The sequence below is a fragment of the Salmo salar genome, chromosome 27, assembly GCF_965601325.2.
Source record: "Salmo salar chromosome 27, fSalSal1, whole genome shotgun sequence".
In the NCBI taxonomy this organism is placed as follows: Eukaryota; Metazoa; Chordata; class Actinopteri; order Salmoniformes; family Salmonidae; genus Salmo; species Salmo salar.
In genome coordinates this window covers 43862501-43885000 of record NC_138317.1, presented here as the reverse complement: position 1 = coordinate 43885000, position 22500 = coordinate 43862501, and the positions used below count along the sequence as shown (strand labels likewise).

Below are 22500 nucleotides of genomic sequence, written 5' to 3'. Positions count from 1 at the left end.
GGAGAAACTGTTCTGCTGAGCCCAGGGGGACGTCAGGGTTGGCCAGCTGAGCCTCCTGGATCTTCTGCTTCTCCTCCTCCGAAGGGATCATCGTCAAGATTTTCTACGGGGGGGGGGGGGGGGGATGGGGGCAGAGGACCATGATAGGAAGGGGGAGAGAGAGGGGAAAGGTAAAGAGGTAGGCAAGTTAAGAGTGAGCAGAGAAGATGGAAAGGGTGCTAGCAGATCAGATACAAATAGACTTCCATTGGCTTGCGAATCTACCTCGAACTTCCTTCATACTGCACACAGACAGAGTTCATTTGACTATGGGGAAGTACGTAGATAAAGGGCTGCATTGCCAAAAACCCAAAGTATCCCTTTAAGGTCCTTTGATTTGAGCAGTCAAATTAATCAACGAAGCTGCAACAAGCCATGTGGTTTTTGATGAATTTAAAATGATGTGCCTCCCTAGTGAGGCAGTGGTCTAAGACTAGCTGTGCCACGAGAGATCCTGGTTCTAGTCCAGGCTCTGTCGCAGCCGGCCACGACCGGGAGACCCATGGGGCGGCGCACAATTGGCCCAGCGTCGCCCGGATTAGGGGAGGGTTTGGCCGGCAGGGATGTCCTTGTCCCATCGCGCTCTAGCGACTCCTGCAGCGGGCCGGGCGCAGTGCAGGCTGACACGGTCGCCAGGTGTACGGTGTTTCCTCCGACATATTGGTGCGGCAGGGCGTGACAGGGGGGTGTTTTGAGTTGTTCTATGTTACCTATTTCTATGTTTAAGTTCTAGTTTTTCTATTTCTACGTTGGGATTGTTTGGGGTTGATCTCTAATGTGAGGCAGCTGATCCTCATTGCCTCTGATTAGAGATCATATTTAAGTAGGTTTTTTTTTTTTCCTCTTCCTGTTTGTGGGTTATTATCTTTTGAGTAGTGTGGTTTCCTCTCTGCGTCACGGTTTGTTGTTTTTGTGGTTTCAAGTTATTTATGTATCGCAATTCAGTTTCACGTTTAATAAATATGTGGAACTACGAACACGCTGCATTTTGGTCCGCTCCTTCGAACAGCCGTGACAAAACATCAAAAAACGTTGCACAATGAAAACTTCCTGTTGTCCCTTTGACTGTCCATTTAAATCGTGTCAAAGTTAATGTGTTTTATAACAAGGATTTTAGTGCAACCGTTAACTGAAGGTCCTGGTTTTGCTTCTCAGAACGTACATTTTTGACAATTGTCAATTATTTGCAAATATTAGGTGGATCTTTAAAATATCCTTTTTGGGTTCGTCGAGCGGCAGGCAAATGGCAGTGAGCGTGGCGGTGTGTACCACTGCGTTTGTCTTGCAAGAACAGAGGAGAGACAAGCTCTCAGACTCTCAAGGAAGAAAGAGGTCGTTGCCCTCATCCGTGAGAGTGGTGGATTGTGGTCATGCGCCTGTCACGGAGAAACGCAAGCTGGTAAACGACTTATGTCAATTCAAATTGCACACCGTACACATGGTACTACACTCTATCAATACTTCACATTTATGTTCTGTTCCACATCTGGGAGTACTCCCACCTGTCTTCATATTTATAAATGAAAACATGTGTGCTCTTTTACTGCAGTTAGAAAGTTGTGTACAGAATTACTTAGGACAATTGTAGCTGAAGTTTTGTATTCTAGGTTTTTAGAACACCCTATCCAATTTCAGATTTGTAAATATGTCTATTTTTTGTTATGCATCTAATGACTGTATTGTACAGGTGTTTCTCTGCAGTTTGTCATTTTGTTACAGTGTTTGTATCAGGAGTTATAAAAATTGCTCTTGACGATCCACAGCGTTATGCAGACTTTTCTGTTCAAGTCCAGTGTTACGACACCTGATTTTACTACTCAGCTGGTCATAGAGTCCTCAGCTGTTCATAGAGTCCTCAGCTGTTCATAGAGTCCTCAGCTGTTCATAGAGTCCTCAGCTGTTCATAGAGTCCTCAGCTGTTTATAGAGTCCTCAGCTGTACATCGAGTCATCAGCTGTTCATAGAGTCCTCAGCTGGTCATAGAGACCTCAGCTGTTCATAGAGTCCTCAGCTGTTTATAGAGTCCTCAGCTGTTTATAGAGTCCTCAGCTGTTCATAGAGTCCTCAGCTGTTTATAGAGTCCTCAGCTGTTTATAGAGTCCTCAGCTGTTCATAGAGTCCTCAGCTGTTCATAGAGTCCTCAGCTGTTTATAGAGTCCTCAGCTGTACATAGAGTCATCAGCTGTTCATAGAGTCCTCAGCTGTTCATAGAGTCCTCAGCTGTTCATAGAGTCCTCAGCTGTTCATAGAGTCCTCAGCTGTTCATAGAGACCTCAGCTGTTCATAGAGTCCATGAGTAGTAGAATCAGGTGTGGGTAGAACTGGGCTTGAACAGACAAGGCTGCATAAACATGCAGCTTGTCAAGAGAAATTGTGGCCATCCTTGAATTGTATTTATAAAGTTGACTCTATCTGAATGTACATTTTATATAACCTTTTCGGCGTAAAAAACAAAAGCAACGTTTTTAAGTCAGAAGTAGGCCTTGGTCTGAAGCTGAAAAATAAAGGAAATTCACATGAGCACCACAATGCCTATTCCACCCATGCTCTACCAAGGTTTTACAGGCTGTTTTTAGGATGTTTGAGAAGATCTGAATCCTAAGCATCCTGCCTAAACATAGTCTGAAGTACAATACCAACATGGCTACTGTAGTAGGTTGAAGATGTGTGCTGGGAAAAACCTTGGTAGAGCATGGGTGGAATAGGCATTGTTGAGCTCATGTGAATTTCCTTTATTTTTTTCAGCGTCAGACCAATGCTTATTTTCACTTAAAACGTTGTTTTAGTTGTTTTTTACGCCGAAAAGGTGATATAAAATGTACATTCAGATAGAGTCAACTTTATAAATACAATTCAAGGATGGCCACAATTTCTCTTGACAAGCTGCATGTTTATGCAGCCTTTTCTGTTCAAGCCCAGTTCTACCCACACCTGATTCTACTATTCATGGTTTCGATGAACAGCTGAGGTCTTTAATTGTATTATACCTCGATGCCTCTTCATCATCATCATCATCATCTCTCACCTCGATGCCCTCCTTGTTGAGTGCGTACTCATCAAAGTTAAGAATGGCGGTCTTGATGGTGCGAGGAGGAGGCAGGACGGTCAGTCCGATGTTGATGGCGTTACTCCTCTTGGAGTCCAGAACGATGACCTCTTGACGTTTACCGTCCGCTGCCGTTTTCTGACGGAACAAAAGAAGGACAGACAGACAGACAGAGGTCACTGAGAGGTCACATGATCTGTTATCTGACGGAACAACAGACAGACAGACAGACAGACAGAGGTCACTGAGAGGTCACATAATCTGTTATCTGATGGAACAACAGACAGACAGAGGTCACTGAGAGGTCACAATATCCATATAGTGTAGTTGACTATTCATGATGGACTGTAAAAACACTTTGTGACATCTGCTGATGTAAGAAGGATCAATAAATCAACTTGATTGATTGACTGACTGGATACAAGTAGTGTGCAAGACTCATTCTCTATATACGTAGTCTAGTAGTCTATTCTCTCTCTCTGTCTCTCTCTGTCTCTCTCTCTCTCTCTCTCTCTCTCGTCTGTCTGTCTGTCTGTCTGTCTGTCTGTCTGTCTGTCTGTCTGTCTGTCTGTCTGTCTGTCTGTCTGTCTGTCTGTCTGTCTGTCTGTCTGTCTGTCTGTCTGTCTGTCTGTCTGTCTGTCTGTCTGTCTGTCTGTCTGTCTGTCTCTCTCTCTCTGTCTCTCTCTCTCTCTCTCTCTCTCTCTCTCTTTCTCAATTTCAATTGAATTCAAGGGGCTTTATTGACATGGGAAACATATGTTCACATTGCCAAAGCAAGCGAAATGGATAAACAAAAGTGAAAAAAACAATAAAAAGTGAACAGTACATTTTACACTCACAAATTACAAAGGAAAAGAGACATTTCAGATGTCATATTATGTATATATACAGTGTTTTAACGATGTGCAAATAGTTAACGTAGAAAAGGTAAAATAAATAAACATAAATATAGGTTGTATTTACAATGGTGTTTGTTCTTCACTGGTTGACCTTTTCTTGTGGCAACAGGTCACAAATCTTGCTGCTGTGATGGCACACTGTGGTATTTCACCCAGTAGATATGGGAGTTTATCAAAATTGGGTTTGTTTTCTAATTCTTTGTGTATCTGTGTAATCTGAGGGAAATATGTGTCTCTAATATGGTCATACATTTGGACAGGAGGTTAGGAAGTGCAACTCAGTTTCCACCTCATTTTGTGGGCAGTGTTGCACATAGCCTGTCTTCTCTTGAGAGCCAGGTCTGCCTACGGCGGCCTTTCTCAATAGCAAGGCTATGCTCACTGAGTCTGTACATAGTCAAAGCTTTCCTTAATTTTGGGTCAGTCACAGTGGTCAGGTATTCTGCCACGGTGTTCTCTCTGTTTAGGGCCAAATAGCATTCTACTTTGTTAATTCTTTCCATTGTGTCAAGTAATTACCTTTTTGTTTTCTCATGATTTGGTTGGGTCTAATTGTGTTGCTGTCCTGGGGCTCTGTGGGGTCTGTTTGTGTTTGTGAACAGAGCCCCAGGACCAGCTTGCTTAGGGGACTCTTCTCCAGGTTCATCTCTCTGTAGGTGATGGTTTTGTTATGGAAGGTTTGGGAATCGCTTCCTTTAAGGTGATTGTAGAATTTAATGTCTCTTTTCTGGATTTTTTTAATTAGCAGGTATCGGCCTAATTCTGCTCTGCATTATTTGGTGTTCTACGTTGGACACAGAGGATATTTTGGTGTTTGTACCATTTTCACAATCATAAAGGGCAATTGGTTCTATAACTGATTCAAATATTTTTGGCAGAATTCTGCATGAGGAGTCTCAATTTGGTGTTTGTCCCATTTTGTGAATTCTTCTGTCTGTCTGTCTGTCTGTCTGTCTGTCTGTCTGTCTGTCTGTCTGTCTGTCTGTCTGTCTGTCTGTCTGTCTGTCTGTCTGTCTGTCTGTCTGTCTGTCTGTCTGTCTGTCTGTCGCTGTCTCTCTCTCTTTCTATCTATTCATCTTTCTCTCTCTCTCTCGGTGCGGACTTGTTCACAGCCTGGTAAGCACTCTGAAATTCACTACAGCTGTGGTGATGCAGGGGGGTCGGTATGGAGGGGAAAGAGTATGAGTGTGTGCATGTAAATGTTCCTAAAAATGACAGTGTTGTGTGTGTGTGTGTGTGTGTGTGTGTGTGTGTGTGTGTGTGTGTGTGTGTGTGTGTGTGTGTGTGTGTGTGTGTGTGTGTGTGTGTGTGTGTGTGTGTGTGTGTACATGACCTCACTCCTACACCCCACTCTTATAGGCTACCTGCAAACCATTAGTGCTTATTAGCAGAAGGAAATCGTAACAGTTATAACAGCCTGGTCATCATACAACAGTTATAACAGCCTGGTCATCATCCAACAGTTATAACAGCCTGGTCACATCCAACAGTTATAACAGCCTGGTCATCATCCAACAGTTATAACAGCCTGGTCACCAACCAACAGTTATAACAGCCTGGTCATCAACCAACAGTTATAACAGCCTGGTCACCAACCAACAGTTATAACAGCCTGGTCACAACCAACAGTTATAACAGCCTGGTCACAACCAACAGTTATAACAGCCTGGTCACCAACCAACAGTTATAACAGCCTGGTCACATCCAACAGTTATAACAGCCTGGTCTCCGGTTCCAACAGTTATAACAGCCTGGTCACATCCAACAGTTATAACAGCCTGGTCACATCCAACAGTTATAACAGCCTGGTCATCATCCAACAGTTATAACAGCCTGGTCATCATCCAACAGTTATAACAGCCTGGTCACATCCAACAGTTATAACAGCCTGGTCATCATCCAACAGTTATAACAGCCTGGTCACCAACCAACAGTTATAACAGCCTGGTCACATCCAACAGTTATAACAGCCTGGTCATCATCCAACAGTTATAACAGCCTGGTCATCAACCAACAGTTATAACAGCCTGGTCACCAACCAACAGTTATAACAGCCTGGTCATCATCCAACAGTTATAACAGCCTGGTCATCATCCAACAGTTATAACAGCTTGGTCACCAACCAACAGTTATAACAGCCTGGTCATCAACCAACAGTTATAACAGCCTGGTCACATCCAACAGTTATAACAGCCTGGTCATCAACCAACAGTTATAACAGCCTGGTCATCAACCAACAGTTATAACAGCCTGGTCACATCCAACAGTTATAACAGCCTGGTCATCAACCAACAGTTATAACAGCCTGGTCATCATCCAACAGTTATAACAGCCTGGTCACATCCAACAGTTATAACAGCCTGGTCACAACCAACAGTTATAACAGCCTGGTCATCATCCAACAGTTATAACAGCCTGGTCATCAACCAACAGTTATAACAGCCTGGTCATCAACCAACAGTTATAACAGCCTGGTCACATCCAACAGTTATAACAGCCTGGTCACATCCAACAGTTATAACAGCCTGGTCATCATCCAACAGTTATAACAGCCTGGTCATCAACCAACAGTTATAACAGCCTGGTCACATCCAACAGTTATAACAGCCTGGTCATCATCCAACAGTTATAACAGCCTGGTCACAACCAACAGTTATAACAGCCTGTTCACATCCAACAGTTATAACAGCCTGGTCATCATCCAACAGTTATAACAGCCTGGTCATCATCCAACAGTTATAACAGCCTGGTCATCAACCAACAGTTATAACAGCCTGGTCACCAACCAACAGTTATAACAGCCTGGTCATCATCCAACAGTTATAACAGCCTGGTCATCATCCAACAGTTATAACAGCCTGGTCATCATCCAACAGTTATAACAGCCTGGTCATCAACCAACAGTTATAACAGCCTGGTCATCATCCAACAGTTATAACAGCCTGGTCACATCCAACAGTTATAACAGCCTGGTCATCATCCAACAGTTATAACAGCCTGGTCACATCCAACAGTTATAACAGCCTGGTCATCATCCAACAGTTATAACAGCCTGGTCACATCCAACAGTTATAACAGCCTGGTCACAACCAACAGTTATAACAGCCTGGTCACATCCAACAGTTATAACAGCCTGGTCATCAACCAACAGTTATAACAGCCTGGTCATCAACCAACAGTTATAACAGCCTGGTCATCATCCAACAGTTATAACAGCCTGGTCACAACCAACAGTTATAACAGCCTGTTCACATCCAACAGTTATAACAGCCTGGTCATCATCCAACAGTTATAACAGCCTGGTCATCATCCAACAGTTATAACAGCCTGGTCATCAACCAACAGTTATAACAGCCTGGTCATCATCCAACAGTTATAACAGCCTGGTCACATCCAACAGTTATAACAGCCTGGTCATCATCCAACAGTTATAACAGCCTGGTCACATCCAACAGTTATAACAGCCTGGTCATCATCCAACAGTTATAACAGCCTGGTCACATCCAACAGTTATAACAGCCTGGTCACAACCAACAGTTATAACAGCCTGGTCACATCCAACAGTTATAAAAGCCTGGTCATCAACCAACAGTTATAACAGCCTGGTCATCATCCAACAGATATAACAGCCTGGTCACCAACCAACAGTTATAACAGCCTGGTCATCATCCAACAGTTATAACAGCCTGGTCACATCCAACAGTTATAACAGCCTGGTCATCATCCAACAGTTATAACAGCCTGGTCATCATCCAACAGTTATAACAGCCTGGTCACATCCAACAGTTATAACAGCCTGGTCATCATCCAACAGTTATAACAGCCTGGTCATCATCCAACAGTTATAACAGCCTGGTCATCATCCAACAGTTATAACTGCCTGGTCACAACCAACAGTTATAACAGCCTGGTCACATCCAACAGTTATAACAGCCTGGTCATCAACCAACAGTTATAACAGCCTGGTCATCAACCAACAGTTATAACAGCCTGGTCATCAACCAACAGTTATAACAGCCTGGTCATCATCCAACAGATATAACAGCCTGGTCACCAACCAACAGTTATAACAGCCTGGTCATCATCCAACAGTTATAACAGCCTGGTCATCATCCAACAGTTATAACAGCCTGGTCATCATCCAACAGTTATAACAGCCTGGTCATCATCCAACAGTTATAACAGCCTGGTCATCATCCAACAGTTATAACAGCCTGGTCATCATCCAACAGTTATAACAGCCTGGTCACATCCAACAGTTATAACAGCCTGGTCATCATCCAACAGTTATAACAGCCTGGTCATCATCCAACAGTTATAACTGCCTGGTCACAACCAACAGTTATAACAGCCTGGTCACATCCAACAGTTATAACTGCCTGGTCACAACCAACAGTTATAACAGCCTGGTCACATCCAACAGTTATAACAGCCTGGTCACCAACCAACAGTTATAACAGCCTGGTCACCAACCAACAGTTATAACAGCCTGGTCATCAACCAACAGTTATAACAGCCTGGTCATCAACCAACAGTTATAACAGCCTGGTCATCATCCAACAGTTATAACAGCCTGGTCATCAACCAACAGTTATAACAGCCTGGTCACATCCAACAGTTATAACAGCCTGGTCATCAACCAACAGTTATAACAGCCTGGTCATCATCCAACAGTTATAACAGCCTGGTCATCATCCAACAGTTATAACAGCCTGGTCATCATCCAACAGTTATAACAGCCTGGTCATCAACCAACAGTTATAACAGCCTGGTAAGAGTCTATATCGTTCAGGAATAATTGAAGGCTTTGATTTCTGGTCAAACATGGGAAAGAGGTATCAGAAATACATCAAAACACAATAATGTTGACGTAAAGACCGCTGCTAAACTGATATCAATTCTTATATTTAGTTTGGGAGACATTTGTTCAGCCTTCTGTAAGTTTAAGAAACAATCAACTTAAACATTTAAGACACACAACTATTTTCCCTCACTGGTCTATTAACTAATTTAACGCCTGGTAACGTCTTTTCAAACAGCTCTTACAACAGAAGGGAATTATTATAATTTTCACAATTTCACAATATGATTCAGTCATAGTGAGAAGATATATATACAGGTAGTTATATATATACATAGTGGCTGTTATGTTCAGCTCATAGTGTCTCCTGTTACTGTCCTCTCTTCCCTGACTCGAGCGCTCGGGTCTCCGACTGTCCTCCCACGCTCTGGCAGCTCAGTGTCTCCTGTTACTGTCCTCTCTTCCGACTGAGCGCTCATAGGCTCCGCTCTGCCCCCCACTGCTCTGGCAGCTCATAGTGTCTCGCTGTCCTCCCCACTGTCCTGGCGCTCTGTGCCCGACTGCCCCCACTGACTACTGTTATGTTCAGCTCATAGTGTCTCCTGTTACTGTCCTCTCCCCGGCTGTGCGCCAGGCTCCGACGCCCCCCACTGGCACTGTTATGTTCAGCTCATAGTGTCTCCTGCTACTGTCCTCTCTTCTACTGACATACTGTTATGTTCAGCTCATAGTGTCTCCTGTTACTGTCCTCTCTTCCACTGACATACTGTTATGTTCAGCTGATAGTGTCTCCTGTTACTGTCCTCTCTTCCACTGACATACTGTTATGTTCAGCTCATAGTGTCTCCTGCTACTGTCCTCTCTTCCACTGACATACTGTTATGTTCAGCTCATAGTGTCTCCTGTTACTGTCCTCTCTTCCACTGACATACTGTTATGTTCAGCTGATAGTGTCTCCTGTTACTGTCCTCTCTTCTACTGACATACTGTTATGTTCAGCTCATAGTGTCTCCTGTTACTGTCCTCTCTTCCACTGACATACTGTTATGTTCAGCTCATAGTGTCTCCTGTTACTGTCCTCTCTTCCACTGGCTGTTATGTTCAGCTCATAGTGTCTCCTGCTACTGTCCTCTCTTCTACTGACTGTTATGTTCAGCTCATAGTGTCTCCTGTTACTGTCCTCTCTTCCACTGGCTGTTATGTTCAGCTCATAGTGTCTCCTGTTACTGTCCTCTCTTCCACTGGCTGTTATGTTCAGCTCATAGTGTCTCCTGTTACTGTCCTCTCTTCCACTGACATACTGTTATGTTCAGCTCATAGTGTCTCCTGCTACTGTCCTCTCTTCCACTGACATACTGTTATGTTCAGCTCATAGTGTCTCCTGTTACTGTCCTCTCTTCCACTGACATACTGTTATGTTCAGCTCATAGTGTCTCCTGTTACTGTCCTCTCTTCCACTGACATACTGTTATGTTCAGCTCATAGTGTCTCCTGCTACTGTCCTCTCTTCCACTGACTGTTATGTTCAGCTCATAGTGTCTCCTGTTACTGTCCTCTCTTCCACTGACATACTGTTATGTTCAGCTCATAGTGTCTCCTGTTACTGTCCTCTCTTCCACTGACATACTGTTATGTTCAGCTCATAGTGTCTCCTGTTACTGTCCTCTCTTCCACTGACATACTGTTATGTTCAGCTCATAGTGTCTCCTGCTACTGTCCTCTCTTCCACTGACATACTGTTATGTTCAGCTCATAGTGTCTCCTGCTACTGTCCTCTCTTCCACTGGCTGTTATGTTCAGCTCATAGTGTCTCCTGTTACTGTCCTCTCTTCCACTGACATACTGTTATGTTCAGCTCATAGTGTCTCCTGCTACTGTCCTCTCTTCCACTGACATACTGTTATGTTCAGCTCATAGTGTCTCCTGTTACTGTCCTCTCTTCCACTGACATACTGTTATGTTCAGCTCATAGTGTCTCCTGTTACTGTCCTCTCTTCCACTGTCATACTGTTATGTTCAGCTCATAGTGTCTCCTGCTACTGTCCTCTCTTCCACTGACATACTGTTATGTTCAGCTCATAGTGTCTCCTGTTACTGTCCTCTCTTCCACTGACATACTGTTATGTTCAGCTCATAGTGTCTCCTGTTACTGTCCTCTCTTCCACTGACATACTGTTATGTTCAGCTCATAGTGTCTCCTGTTACTGTCCTCTCTTCCACTGACATACTGTTATGTTCAGCTCATAGTGTCTCCTGTTACTGTCCTCTCTTCCACTGTCATACTGTTATGTTCAGCTCATAGTGTCTCCTGCTACTGTCCTCTCTTCCACTGACATACTGTTATGTTCAGCTCATAGTGTCTCCTGTTACTGTCCTCTCTTCCACTGACATACTGTTATGTTCAGCTCATAGGGTCTCCTGTTACTGTCCTCTCTTCCACTGACATACTGTTATGTTCAGCTCATAGTGTCTCCTGTTACTGTCCTCTCTTCCACTGACATACTGTTATGTTCAGCTCATAGTGTCTCCTGTTACTGTCCTCTCTTCCACTGACATACTGTTATGTTCAGCTGATAGTGTCTCCTGTTACTGTCCTCTCTTCTACTGACATACTGTTATGTTCAGCTCATAGTGTCTCCTGTTACTGTCCTCTCTTCCACTGACATACTGTTATGTTCAGCTCATAGTGTCTCCTGTTACTGTCCTCTCTTCCACTGGCTGTTATGTTCAGCTCATAGTGTCTCCTGCTACTGTCCTCTCTTCTACTGACTGTTATGTTCAGCTCATAGTGTCTCCTGTTACTGTCCTCTCTTCCACTGACAGACTGTTATGTTCAGCTCATAGTGTCTCCTGTTACTGTCCTCTCTTCCACTGCGCTGTTATGTTCAGCTCATAGTGTCTCCTGTTACTGTCCTCTCTTCCACTGACATACTGTTATGTTCAGCTCATAGTGTCTCCTGCTACTGTCCTCTCTTCCACTGACATACTGTTATGTTCAGCTCATAGTGTCTCCTGTTACTGTCCTCTCTTCCACTGACATACTGTTATGTTCAGCTCATAGTGTCTCCTGTTACTGTCCTCTCTTCCACTGACATACTGTTATGTTCAGCTCATAGTGTCTCCTGCTACTGTCCTCTCTTCCACTGCATACTGTTATGTTCAGCTCATAGTGTCTCCTGTTACTGTCCTCTCTTCCACTGACATACTGTTATGTTCAGCTCATAGTGTCTCCTGTTACTGTCCTCTCTTCCACTGACATACTGTTATGTTCAGCTCATAGTGTCTCCTGTTACTGTCCTCCCTTCCACTGTCATACTGTTATGTTCAGCTCATAGTGTCTCCTGTTACTGTCCTCTCTTCCACTGACATACTGTTATGTTCAGCTCATAGTGTCTCCTGTTACTGTCCTCTCTTCCACTGACATACTGTTATGTTCAGCTCATAGTGTCTCCTGTTACTGTCCTCTCTTCCACTGACATACTGTTATGTTCAGCTCATAGTGTCTCCTGCTACTGTCCTCTCTTCCACTGACATACTGTTATGTTCAGCTCATAGTGTCTCCTGCTACTGTCCTCTCTTCCACTGAGCTGTTATGTTCAGCTCATAGTGTCTCCTGTTACTGTCCTCTCTTCCACTGACATACTGTTATGTTCAGCTCATAGTGTCTCCTGTTACTGTCCTCTCTTCCACTGACATACTGTTATGTTCAGCTCATAGTGTCTCCTGTTACTGTCCTCTCTTCCACTGACATACTGTTATGTTCAGCTCATAGTGTCTCCTGTTACTGTCCTCTCTTCCACTGACATACTGTTATGTTCAGCTCATAGTGTCTCCTGTTACTGTCCTCTCTTCCACTGTCATACTGTTATGTTCAGCTCATAGTGTCTCCTGTTACTGTCCTCTCTTCCACTGACATACTGTTATGTTCAGCTCATAGTGTCTCCTGTTACTGTCCTCTCTTCCACTGACATACTGTTATGTTCAGCTCATAGTGTCTCCTGTTACTGTCCTCTCTTCCACTGTCATACTGTTATGTTCAGCTCATAGTGTCTCCTGCTACTGTCCTCTCTTCCACTGACATACTGTTATGTTCAGCTCATAGTGTCTCCTGTTACTGTCCTCTCTTCCACTGACATACTGTTATGTTCAGCTCATAGTGTCTCCTGCTACTGTCCTCTCTTCCACTGACATACTGTTATGTTCAGCTCATAGTGTCTCCTGTTACTGTCCTCTCTTCCACTGACATACTGTTATGTTCAGCTCATAGTGTCTCCTGTTACTGTCCTCTCTTCCACTGACATACTGTTATGTTCAGCTCATAGTGTCTCCTGTTACTGTCCTCTCTTCCACTGACTGTTATGTTCAGCTCATAGTGTCTCCTGTTACTGTCCTCTCTTCTACTGACATACTGTTATGTTCAGCTCATAGTGTCTCCTGTTACTGTCCTCTCTTCCACTGCGCTGTTATGTTCAGCTCATAGTGTCTCCTGTTACTGTCCTCTCTTCCACTGACATACTGTTATGTTCAGCTCATAGTGTCTCCTGTTACTGTCCTCTCTTCCACTGACATACTGTTATGTTCAGCTCATAGTGTCTCCTGTTACTGTCCTCTCTTCCACTGACATACTGTTATGTTCAGCTCATAGTGTCTCCTGTTACTGTCCTCTCTTCCACTGGCTGTTATGTTCAGCTCATAGTGTCTCCTGTTACTGTCCTCTCTTCCACTGACATACTGTTATGTTCAGCTCATAGTGTCTCCTGTTACTGTCCTCTCTTCCACTGACATACTGTTATGTTCAGCTCATAGTGTCTCCTGTTACTGTCCTCTCTTCCACTGATATACTGTTATGTTCAGCTCATAGTGTCTCCTGTTACTGTCCTCTCTTCCACTGACTGTTATGTTCAGCTCATAGTGTCTCCTGTTACTGTCCTCTCTTCCCGCGAGCGCTCGGCTCCGTTACTGCCCCCCCGTTCAGCTCATAGTGTCTCCTGTTACTGTCCTCTCTTCCACTGACATACTGTTATGTTCAGCTCATAGTGTCTCCTGTTACTGTCCTCTCTTCCACTGACATACTGTTATGTTCAGCTCATAGTGTCTCCTGTTACTGTCCTCTCTTCCACTGGCTGTTATGTTCAGCTCATAGTGTCTCCTGTTACTGTCCTCTCTTCCACTGACATACTGTTATGTTCAGCTCATAGTGTCTCCTGTTACTGTCCTCTCTTCCACTGACATACTGTTATGTTCAGCTCATAGTGTCTCCTGCTACTGTCCTCTCTTCCACTGGCTGTTATGTTCAGCTCATAGTGTCTCCTGTTACTGTCCTCTCTTCCACTGACTGTTATGTTCAGCTCATAGTGTCTCCTGCTACTGTCCTCTCTTCCACTGACATACTGTTATGTTCAGCTCATAGTGTCTCCTGCTACTGTCCTCTCTTCCACTGACATACTGTTATGTTCAGCTCATAGTGTCTCCTGCTACTGTCCTCTCTTCCACTGACATACTGTTATGTTCAGCTCATAGTGTCTCCTGCTACTGTCCTCTCTTCCACTGACACTGTTATGTTCAGCTCATAGTGTCTCCTGTTACTGTCCTCTCTTCCACTGACATACTGTTATGTTCAGCTCATAGTGTCTCCTGTTACTGTCCTCTCTTCCACTGACATACTGTTATGTTCAGCTCATAGTGTCTCCTGTTACTGTCCTCTCTTCCACTGACATACTGTTATGTTCAGCTCATAGTGTCTCCTGTTACTGTCCTCTCTTCCACTGACATACTGTTATGTTCAGCTCATAGTGTCTCCTGTTACTGTCCTCTCTTCCACTGACATACTGTTATGTTCAGCTCATAGTGTCTCCTGTTACTGTCCTCTCTTCCACTGACATACTGTTATGTTCAGCTCATAGTGTCTCCTGTTACTGTCCTCTCTTCCACTGATATACTGTTATGTTCAGCTCATAGTGTCTCCTGCTACTGTCCTCTCTTCCACTGACATACTGTTATGTTCAGCTCATAGTGTCTCCTGCTACTGTCCTCTCTTCCACTGACTGTTATGTTCAGCTCATAGTGTCTCCTGTTACTGTCCTCTCTTCCACTGACTGTTATGTTCAGCTCATAGTGTCTCCTGCTACTGTCCTCTCTTCCACTGACATACTGTTATGTTCAGCTCATAGTGTCTCCTGTTACTGTCCTCTCTTCCACTGACCTGTTATGTTCAGCTCATAGTGTCTCCTGTTACTGTCCTCTCTTCCACTGACATACTGTTATGTTCAGCTCATAGTGTCTCCTGTTACTGTCCTCTCTTCCGCTGACATACTGTTATGTTCAGCTCATAGTGTCTCCTGTTACTGTCCTCTCTTCCACTGACATACTGTTATGTTCAGCTCATAGTGTCTCCTGTTACTGTCCTCTCTTCCACTGACATACTGTTATGTTCAGCTCATAGTGTCTCCTGTTACTGTCCTCTCTTCCACTGATATACTGTTATGTTCAGCTCATAGTGTCTCCTGTTACTGTCCTCTCTTCCACTGACATACTGTTATGTTCAGCTCATAGTGTCTCCTGCTACTGTCCTCTCTTCCACTGGCTGTTATGTTCAGCTCATAGTGTCTCCTGTTACTGTCCTCTCTTCCACTGACTCGTTATGTTCAGCTCATAGTGTCTCCTGCTACTGTCCTCTCTTCCACCTACAGTTATGTTCAGCTCATAGTGTCTCCTGTTACTGTCCTCTCTTCCACTGACATACTGTTATGTTCAGCTCATAGTGTCTCCTGTTACTGTCCTCTCTTCCACTGACATACTGTTATGTTCAGCTCATAGTGTCTCCTGCTACTGTCCTCTCTTCCACCTACAGTTATGTTCAGCTGTAAATTGTGAAGAGTAGTACTTGTACATAGAGTTGTACGGTTTGCTAATCTTCTAATCTTTGAAATCAATGTGTTTTTGTTTGGCATCCATTTTAAAAAGTGATTAAATCTTAAGTCTTCTCCGTAATTCCGTCATCGTGGGGAATTGCCCGTTTACTGTCTCTCAAATAAGAATTCCTCACCTTTAGTAACGTTTACCTTCATGAGACCCTTACTATATCACAAGGGGAGAATGGTTCAGGTGTGAGAGACATTTCCAACAACAATCCCCCTGACAGACATACAAGTGAAGTGTTTGATTCCAAGGTGCTCTCCAACGAGGATCAGTTCTGTGTGTTTGTGTGTGTGTGTGTGTGTGTGTGTGTGTGTGTGTGTGTGTGTGTGTGTATGTGTGTGTGTGTGTGTGTGTGTGTATGTGTGTATGTGTGTGTGTGTGTATGTGTGTGTGTGTGTGTGTGTGTGTGTGTGTGTGTGTGTGTGTGTGTGTGTGTGTGTGTGTGTGTGTGTGTGTGTGTGTGTGTGTGTGAATGGTAGCAGATTTAATAAGAGTTGTGGTTTTTTTGAGAGGCGTCTACAGTTTAAAGTGGCACAGGTTAACGTTCAGCCTCTCCTATCCAGACCCTACCAATTATATAGGAAGTTAGGTCTCTTAAGGGGATCTGTCTACACGCGTAGACAAGGCCTTAAAGGGATAGTTGGATTCTCATTTACCTTGGCTGTGATCGGTTCAGTCTTGATGTTTTGATGTCTAATATATATGTTAGTTTGTATTTTTTATTATTGGACAATGTGTGTGTGTGTGTGTGCGCATGTGTGTGTGGTTACCTTGGTGACAGGCATCTCCTTGGACTTGGTCTGGAAGAGGTGTTCTAGTTTGGACGTGTCTATCTTGACCGGCTCCAGTTTGAACCACAGAGAGTCTCCACTGCTCCTGCTGCTAATGTACTGGTAGTCTGACGGACGCACCTGGAACACAACAACCAATAGATTAATGACCTGGAACACAACCAATAGATTAATGACCTGGAACACAGCAACAACCAATAGATGAATGACCTGGAACACAACCAATAGATGAATGACCTGGAACACAACCAATAGATTAATGACCTGGAACACAACCAATAGATTAATGACCTGGAACACAACCAATAGATTAATGACCTGGAACACAACCAATAGATTCATGACCTGGAAAACAACCAATAGATTAATGACCTGGAACACAATCACAACCAATAGATTAATGACCTGGAACACAACCAATAGATTAATGACCTGGAACACAACCAATAGATTAATGACCTGGAACACAACCAATAGATTAATGACCTGGAACACAACCAATAGATTAATGACCTGGAACACAATCACAACCAATAGATTAATGACCTGGAACACAACCAATAGATTAATGACCTGGAACACAACCAATAGATTAATGACCTGGAACACAACCAATAGATGAATGACCTGGAACACAACCAATAGATTAATGACCTGGAACACAGCAACAACCAATAGATTAATGACCTGGAACACAACCAATAGATTAATGACCTGGAACACAACCAATAGATTAATGACCTGGAACACAACCAATAGATTAATGACCTGGAACACAACCAATAGATTCATGACCTGGAACACAACCAATAGATTAATGACCTGGAACACAATCACAACCAATAGATTAATGACCTGGAACACAACCAATAGATTAATGACCTGGAACACAATCACAACCAATAGATTAATGACCTGGAACACAACCAATAGATGAATGACCTGGAACACAACCAATAGATTAATGACCTGGAACACAGCAACAACCAATAGATTAATGACCTGGAACACAACCAATAGATTAATGACCTGGAACACAACCAATAGATTAATGACCTGGAACACAACCAATAGATTAATGACCTGGAACACAACCAATAGATTCATGACCTGGAACACAACCAATAGATTAATGACCTGGAACACAATCACAACCAATAGATTAATGACCTGGAACACAACCAATAGATTAATGACCTGGAACACAACCAATAGATTAATGACCTGGAACACAATCACAACCAATAGATTAATGACCTGGAACACAACCAATAGATGAATGACCTGGAACACAACCAATAGATTAATGACCTGGAACACAGCAACAACCAATAGATTAATGACCTGGAACACAACCAATAGATTAATGACCTGGAACACAACCAATAGATTAATGACCTGGAACACAGCAACAACCAATAGATTAATGACCTGGAACACAACCAATAGATTAATGACCTGGAACACAGCAACAACCAATAGATGAATGACCTGGAACACAACCAATAGATGAATGACCTGGAACACAACCAATAGATTAATGACCTGGAACACAACAACAACCAATAGATTAATGACCTGGAAGACGTTAGCTGTTGATGTTACTCTTCAATAACACAGACCCCAAAGCAAATCAGGTGGAGAAAAATAGGTTTATTCAAAGAGGACAAATCATGGGGGAGGTAGATGTCCGTTCTTCCCTGTCCTCAGTGATCCTCTCCTGTGGTTCTCTCCAGTGAACAAAGGGACAGGATGTAGTTTTATAACCCAGCCCTAGCCTGTGGTTGACCAATTACAATTCCTTGCAATAAAACCTGAGCCAACGGCTAAATAACAAGTATCCTGTTTCAGACTCAATATACAGACAAATTCCTCCCATGTCCCTGCATTAATCCCCTATTACAGAAAAAACACTATTTCCATTGATCGTTAGTATTCTACTGACTTTTAGTCTTCTGTCTCTGCGTTGTGTATTTATCTTCCAAATATTCTTATTAACACAACCAATAGATTAATGACCTGGAACACAACCAATAGATTAATGACCTGGAACACAACCAATAGATTAATGACCTGGAACACAGCAACAACCAATAGATTAATGACCTGGAACACAATGACAACCAATAGATTAATGACCTGGAACACAGCAACCAATAGATTAATGACCTGGAACACAACCAATAGATTAATGACCTGGAACACAATCACAACCAATAGATTAATGACCTGGAACACAACCAATAGATTAATGACCTGGAACACAGCAACAACCAATAGATTAATGACCTGGAACACAATCACAACCAATAGATTAATGACCTGGAACACAACCAATAGATTAATGACCTGGAACACAGCAACAACCAATAGATTAATGACCTGGAACACAACCAATAGATGAATGACCTGGAACACAACCAATAGATTAATGACCTGGAACACAACCAATAGATTAATGACCTGGAACACAACCACTCGATTAATGACCTGGAACACAAAGAAACACAAACACAAAGAGCAGGTGTTCATAATGTTTTGTCCACTCAGTGTAAAGAGCAGGCGTTCATAATGTTTTGTCGACTCAGTGTAAAGAGCAGGCGTTCATAATGTTTTGTCGACTCAGTGTAAAGAGCAGGCGTTCATAATGTTTTGTCGACTCAATGTAAAGAGCAGGCGTTCATAATGTTTTGTCGACTCAGTGTAAAGAGCAGGCGTTCATAATGTTTTGTCGACTCAGTGTAAAGAGCAGGCGTTCATAATGTTTTGTCGACTCAGTGTAAAGAGCAGGCGTTCATAATGTTTTGTCGACTCAGTGTAAAGAGCAGGCGTTCATAATGTTTTGTCGACTCAGTGTAAAGAGCAGGCGTTCATAATGTTTTGTCGACTCAGTGTAAAGAGCAGGCGTTCATAATGTTTTGTCGACTTGAACCCCAAATAAAAGAAGGATTGAAAGGAGACTTTTTATTTGTTGATTCAACAAATAGGTTCAATTTAAATACGGTTCCATGTTCAACTCCTTTGAGGACACTGGTCTCTGTAAAACAGCAGAGTACAAATACCCACCTCGTTCCAGAACAACCTGATCGTCTTCTTACTCTTCTGGACCGGTTCTGAAGGAGTTGGAGGGGCTGGGGCCGCGGAGATGAAGGGGGGCGGAGGCGGCATGCCTCTCATCCCTGGCATTGGGGGTGGTGGGGGGCAGTAAGGGAGGTAAGGGTTAAGGGGTGGGGGAGGAGGGGGACAAAGGGAGTCTGAACCTCCCATCGGACTGGCATCCAGGATGTTTTTATCGTCTTCTTCTTTCAGGTCTGTGAAGTCGATGTCTCCGATGCGCAGCTCCCTAGGACTGGCCAGGAGCTGGTCCCAGATGGTATCTGATTCCTTCTTAGGGGGAGGCGGAGGGGCCTTCTCTTGTTCTACAACGACGGCCTCGTGAGAGGGGCTATTGAGGGGGATGGGAGGCGAACCCAGTCCTTTTACTAGATCTCCGAAACGTTCAGCGAACACTCTTACGTTGGACTGAGATTCTTTTTTTTCCGGGAAGTCGGTTTTCCGCGTGCTCTCCTCTCCCTTGTCAGAAGGTTGGACGGCTTCCTGATTGGCCTTTCCCCTCACTCCTTTTTCCTTCCCCCTCTCCTCATCATCCTCATCCTCCTCCTCGTCCTCCTCCTCCTCCTCCTCGCAGGGCTCCTTGTTCTGGGAGTAGAGCATGTCTAGCATGAAGCGTTTGCTGTTGAGGATTTTGCTGCACTGTTCGTTCACATCCACCTCCTTAACACTCTGGGTCCACGGACCTGCACGGAGAGACAACGGGAAACAACAGGACTGATATATACTGTAGGTGACCTAAGTGACATTACTCACGTTCACATCTGATACTAAATGGTGTGACTATGTCTCAGTGATTGGCAATGGATTCTGACTAGAGTATACTATTGAAGTGATTAATCAGATCCTCCCTATCCCTCCCTCCCTCCATCTCTCGCTCTCTCCTCTCTCCCTATCCCTCCCTCCCTCTCTCCCTCCCTCCCCCGCCATCTCCCTCCCTCCCTCCCTCCCCCTCCATCTCCCTCCCTCCATCTCTCTCTCTCTCCTCTCTCTCCCTCTCCCTCCCTCCCTCTCCCTCCCTCCCTCCCTCCCTCCCTCCCTCCCTCCCTCCCTCCCTCCCTCCCTCCCTCCCTCCCTCCCTCCTAATCCCTCCATCTCCCTCCCTCCCTCCCTCCCTCCCTCACTCTCCCTCCATCCTTCCACCTCCCTCCCTCCCTCCCTCCATCTCTCTCTCTCCTCTCTCTCCCTATCCCTCCCTCTCCCTCCCTCCCTCCCTCCCTCCCTCCCTCCCTCCCTCCCTCCCTCCCTCCCTCCCTCCTCCTCCCTCCCTCCCTCCCTCCCTCCCTCCCTCCCTCCTAATCCCTCCATCTCCCTCCCTCCCTCCCTCCCTCACTCTCCCTCCATCCTTCCACCTCCCTCCCTCCCTCCCTCCATCTCTCTCTCTCCTCTCTCTCCCTATCCCTCCCTCTCCCTCCCTCCCTCCCTCCCTCCCTCCCTCCCTCCCTCCCTCCCTCCCTCCCTCCCTCCCTCCCTCACCGTTCTCATTGCTCCCCCTCTCCTCTCTCTCCCACCCTCCCTCCCTCCCTCACCGTTCTCATTGCTCCCCCCTCCTCCCCTCCCTCCCTCACCGTTCTCATTGCTCCCCCTCTCCCCTCCCTCCCTCACCGTTCTCATTGCTCCCCCTCTCCTCTCTCTCCAGGGTACTGCTGGCAGAGGAGATACTGGAGGCTGAGCAGTTGTCTTTCTCGTTCACTTCTTCATTCTGTCGTTCCTTGTCGCTCAGGATCCCACTGTCCTCCTCCCTGTCCTCCCTCTCCTCTTCCTTCTCCGGCGATGTTAAAACCTCTTGCTCCTCCCGCACCTCCTCTTCTTCTCCCTCCTTCCCTGCTTTTGTTTCTTCCTTTACTTCCTCTGTTTCCTGCTCTTCTCTTTCCTCTTTTACCTCTTCTGCCTCCTTCTCTTCTAGACAAGCAGTGAAGTCCTCTTCTGCCTCCTTCTCTTCTAGACAAGCAGTGAAGTCCTCTTCTGCCTCCTTCTCTTCTAGACAAGCAGTGAAGTCCTCTTCTGCCTCCTTCTCTTCTAGACAAGCAGTGAAGTCCTCTTCTGCCTCCTTCTCTTCTAGACAAGCAGTGAAGTCCTCTTCTGCCTCCTTCTCTTCTAGACAAGCAGTGAAGTCCTCTTCTGCCTCCTTCTCTTCTAGACAAGCAGTGAAGTCCTCTTCTGCCTCCTTCTCTTCTAGACAAGCAGTGAAGTCCTCTTCTGCCTCCTTCTCTTCTAGACAAGCAGTGAAGTCCTCTTCTGCCTCCTTCTCTTCTAGACAAGCAGTGAAGTCCTCTTCTGTTCCACAGCAGAGAGGAGAGAGAACTACAAGTTAGAAATGTAAGTTAACACAAAAACACATTTTCTCTCTCTCTCACACACACACACACACACACACACACACACACACACACACACACACACACACACACACACACACACACACACACACACACACACACACACACACACACACACACACACACACACACACACACACACACACACACACACACACACACATCTACTACAGTACATGCAGTGATGTGGCCAACCCAAGGCTGCAATAACACTATTTCTGAGTGGGGCCCTTAACACACTGGTCTATTAAAGACACAGTACTTGTGTTCATGTCTAGAGACCCGGGGCCTCACTCAGAGAGAAAACAAGCTCCCCATCCATCACACTTTCAAAAAGGGCTTTCAACAACCACCTGACCTTAGCACACACTTCCTCTCTCTCTCTCCTCTCTCTCTCTCTCTCTCTCTCTCTCTCTCTGTCCCCCCTCTCTCTCTCGCTCTCTCTCTCTGTCCCCCACTCTCTGTCCCCCTCTCTATCTCTGTCCCCCCTCTTTCTCTCTGTCCCCCTCTCTCTCTCTGTTTCTGTCCTTCTCTCTATCTCTGTCCCCTCTCTCTC

The 22500-nt window shown here is 44.7% G+C and overlaps 1 protein-coding gene across 1 annotated transcript in view; it reads right to left on the bottom strand.

Annotated features, from left to right (window-relative positions):
• LOC106570731 (FH1/FH2 domain-containing protein 3) overlaps nt 1-22500 on the bottom strand; it is a 189568-nt gene that overhangs the window by 18509 nt on the left and 148559 nt on the right. Inside the window, exons 15-19 of the mRNA XM_082970279.1 lie at nt 21211-21882; nt 19561-20291; nt 16474-16614; nt 3065-3223; nt 1-103 (exon numbers count right to left, since the gene is read on the bottom strand). The exon at nt 1-103 is cut by the window's left edge and continues 80 nt beyond it. Coding sequence (XP_082826405.1) covers nt 1-103; nt 3065-3223; nt 16474-16614; nt 19561-20291; nt 21211-21882 — 1806 coding nt within the window. The remainder of the gene's footprint in view (nt 104-3064; nt 3224-16473; nt 16615-19560; nt 20292-21210; nt 21883-22500) is intronic.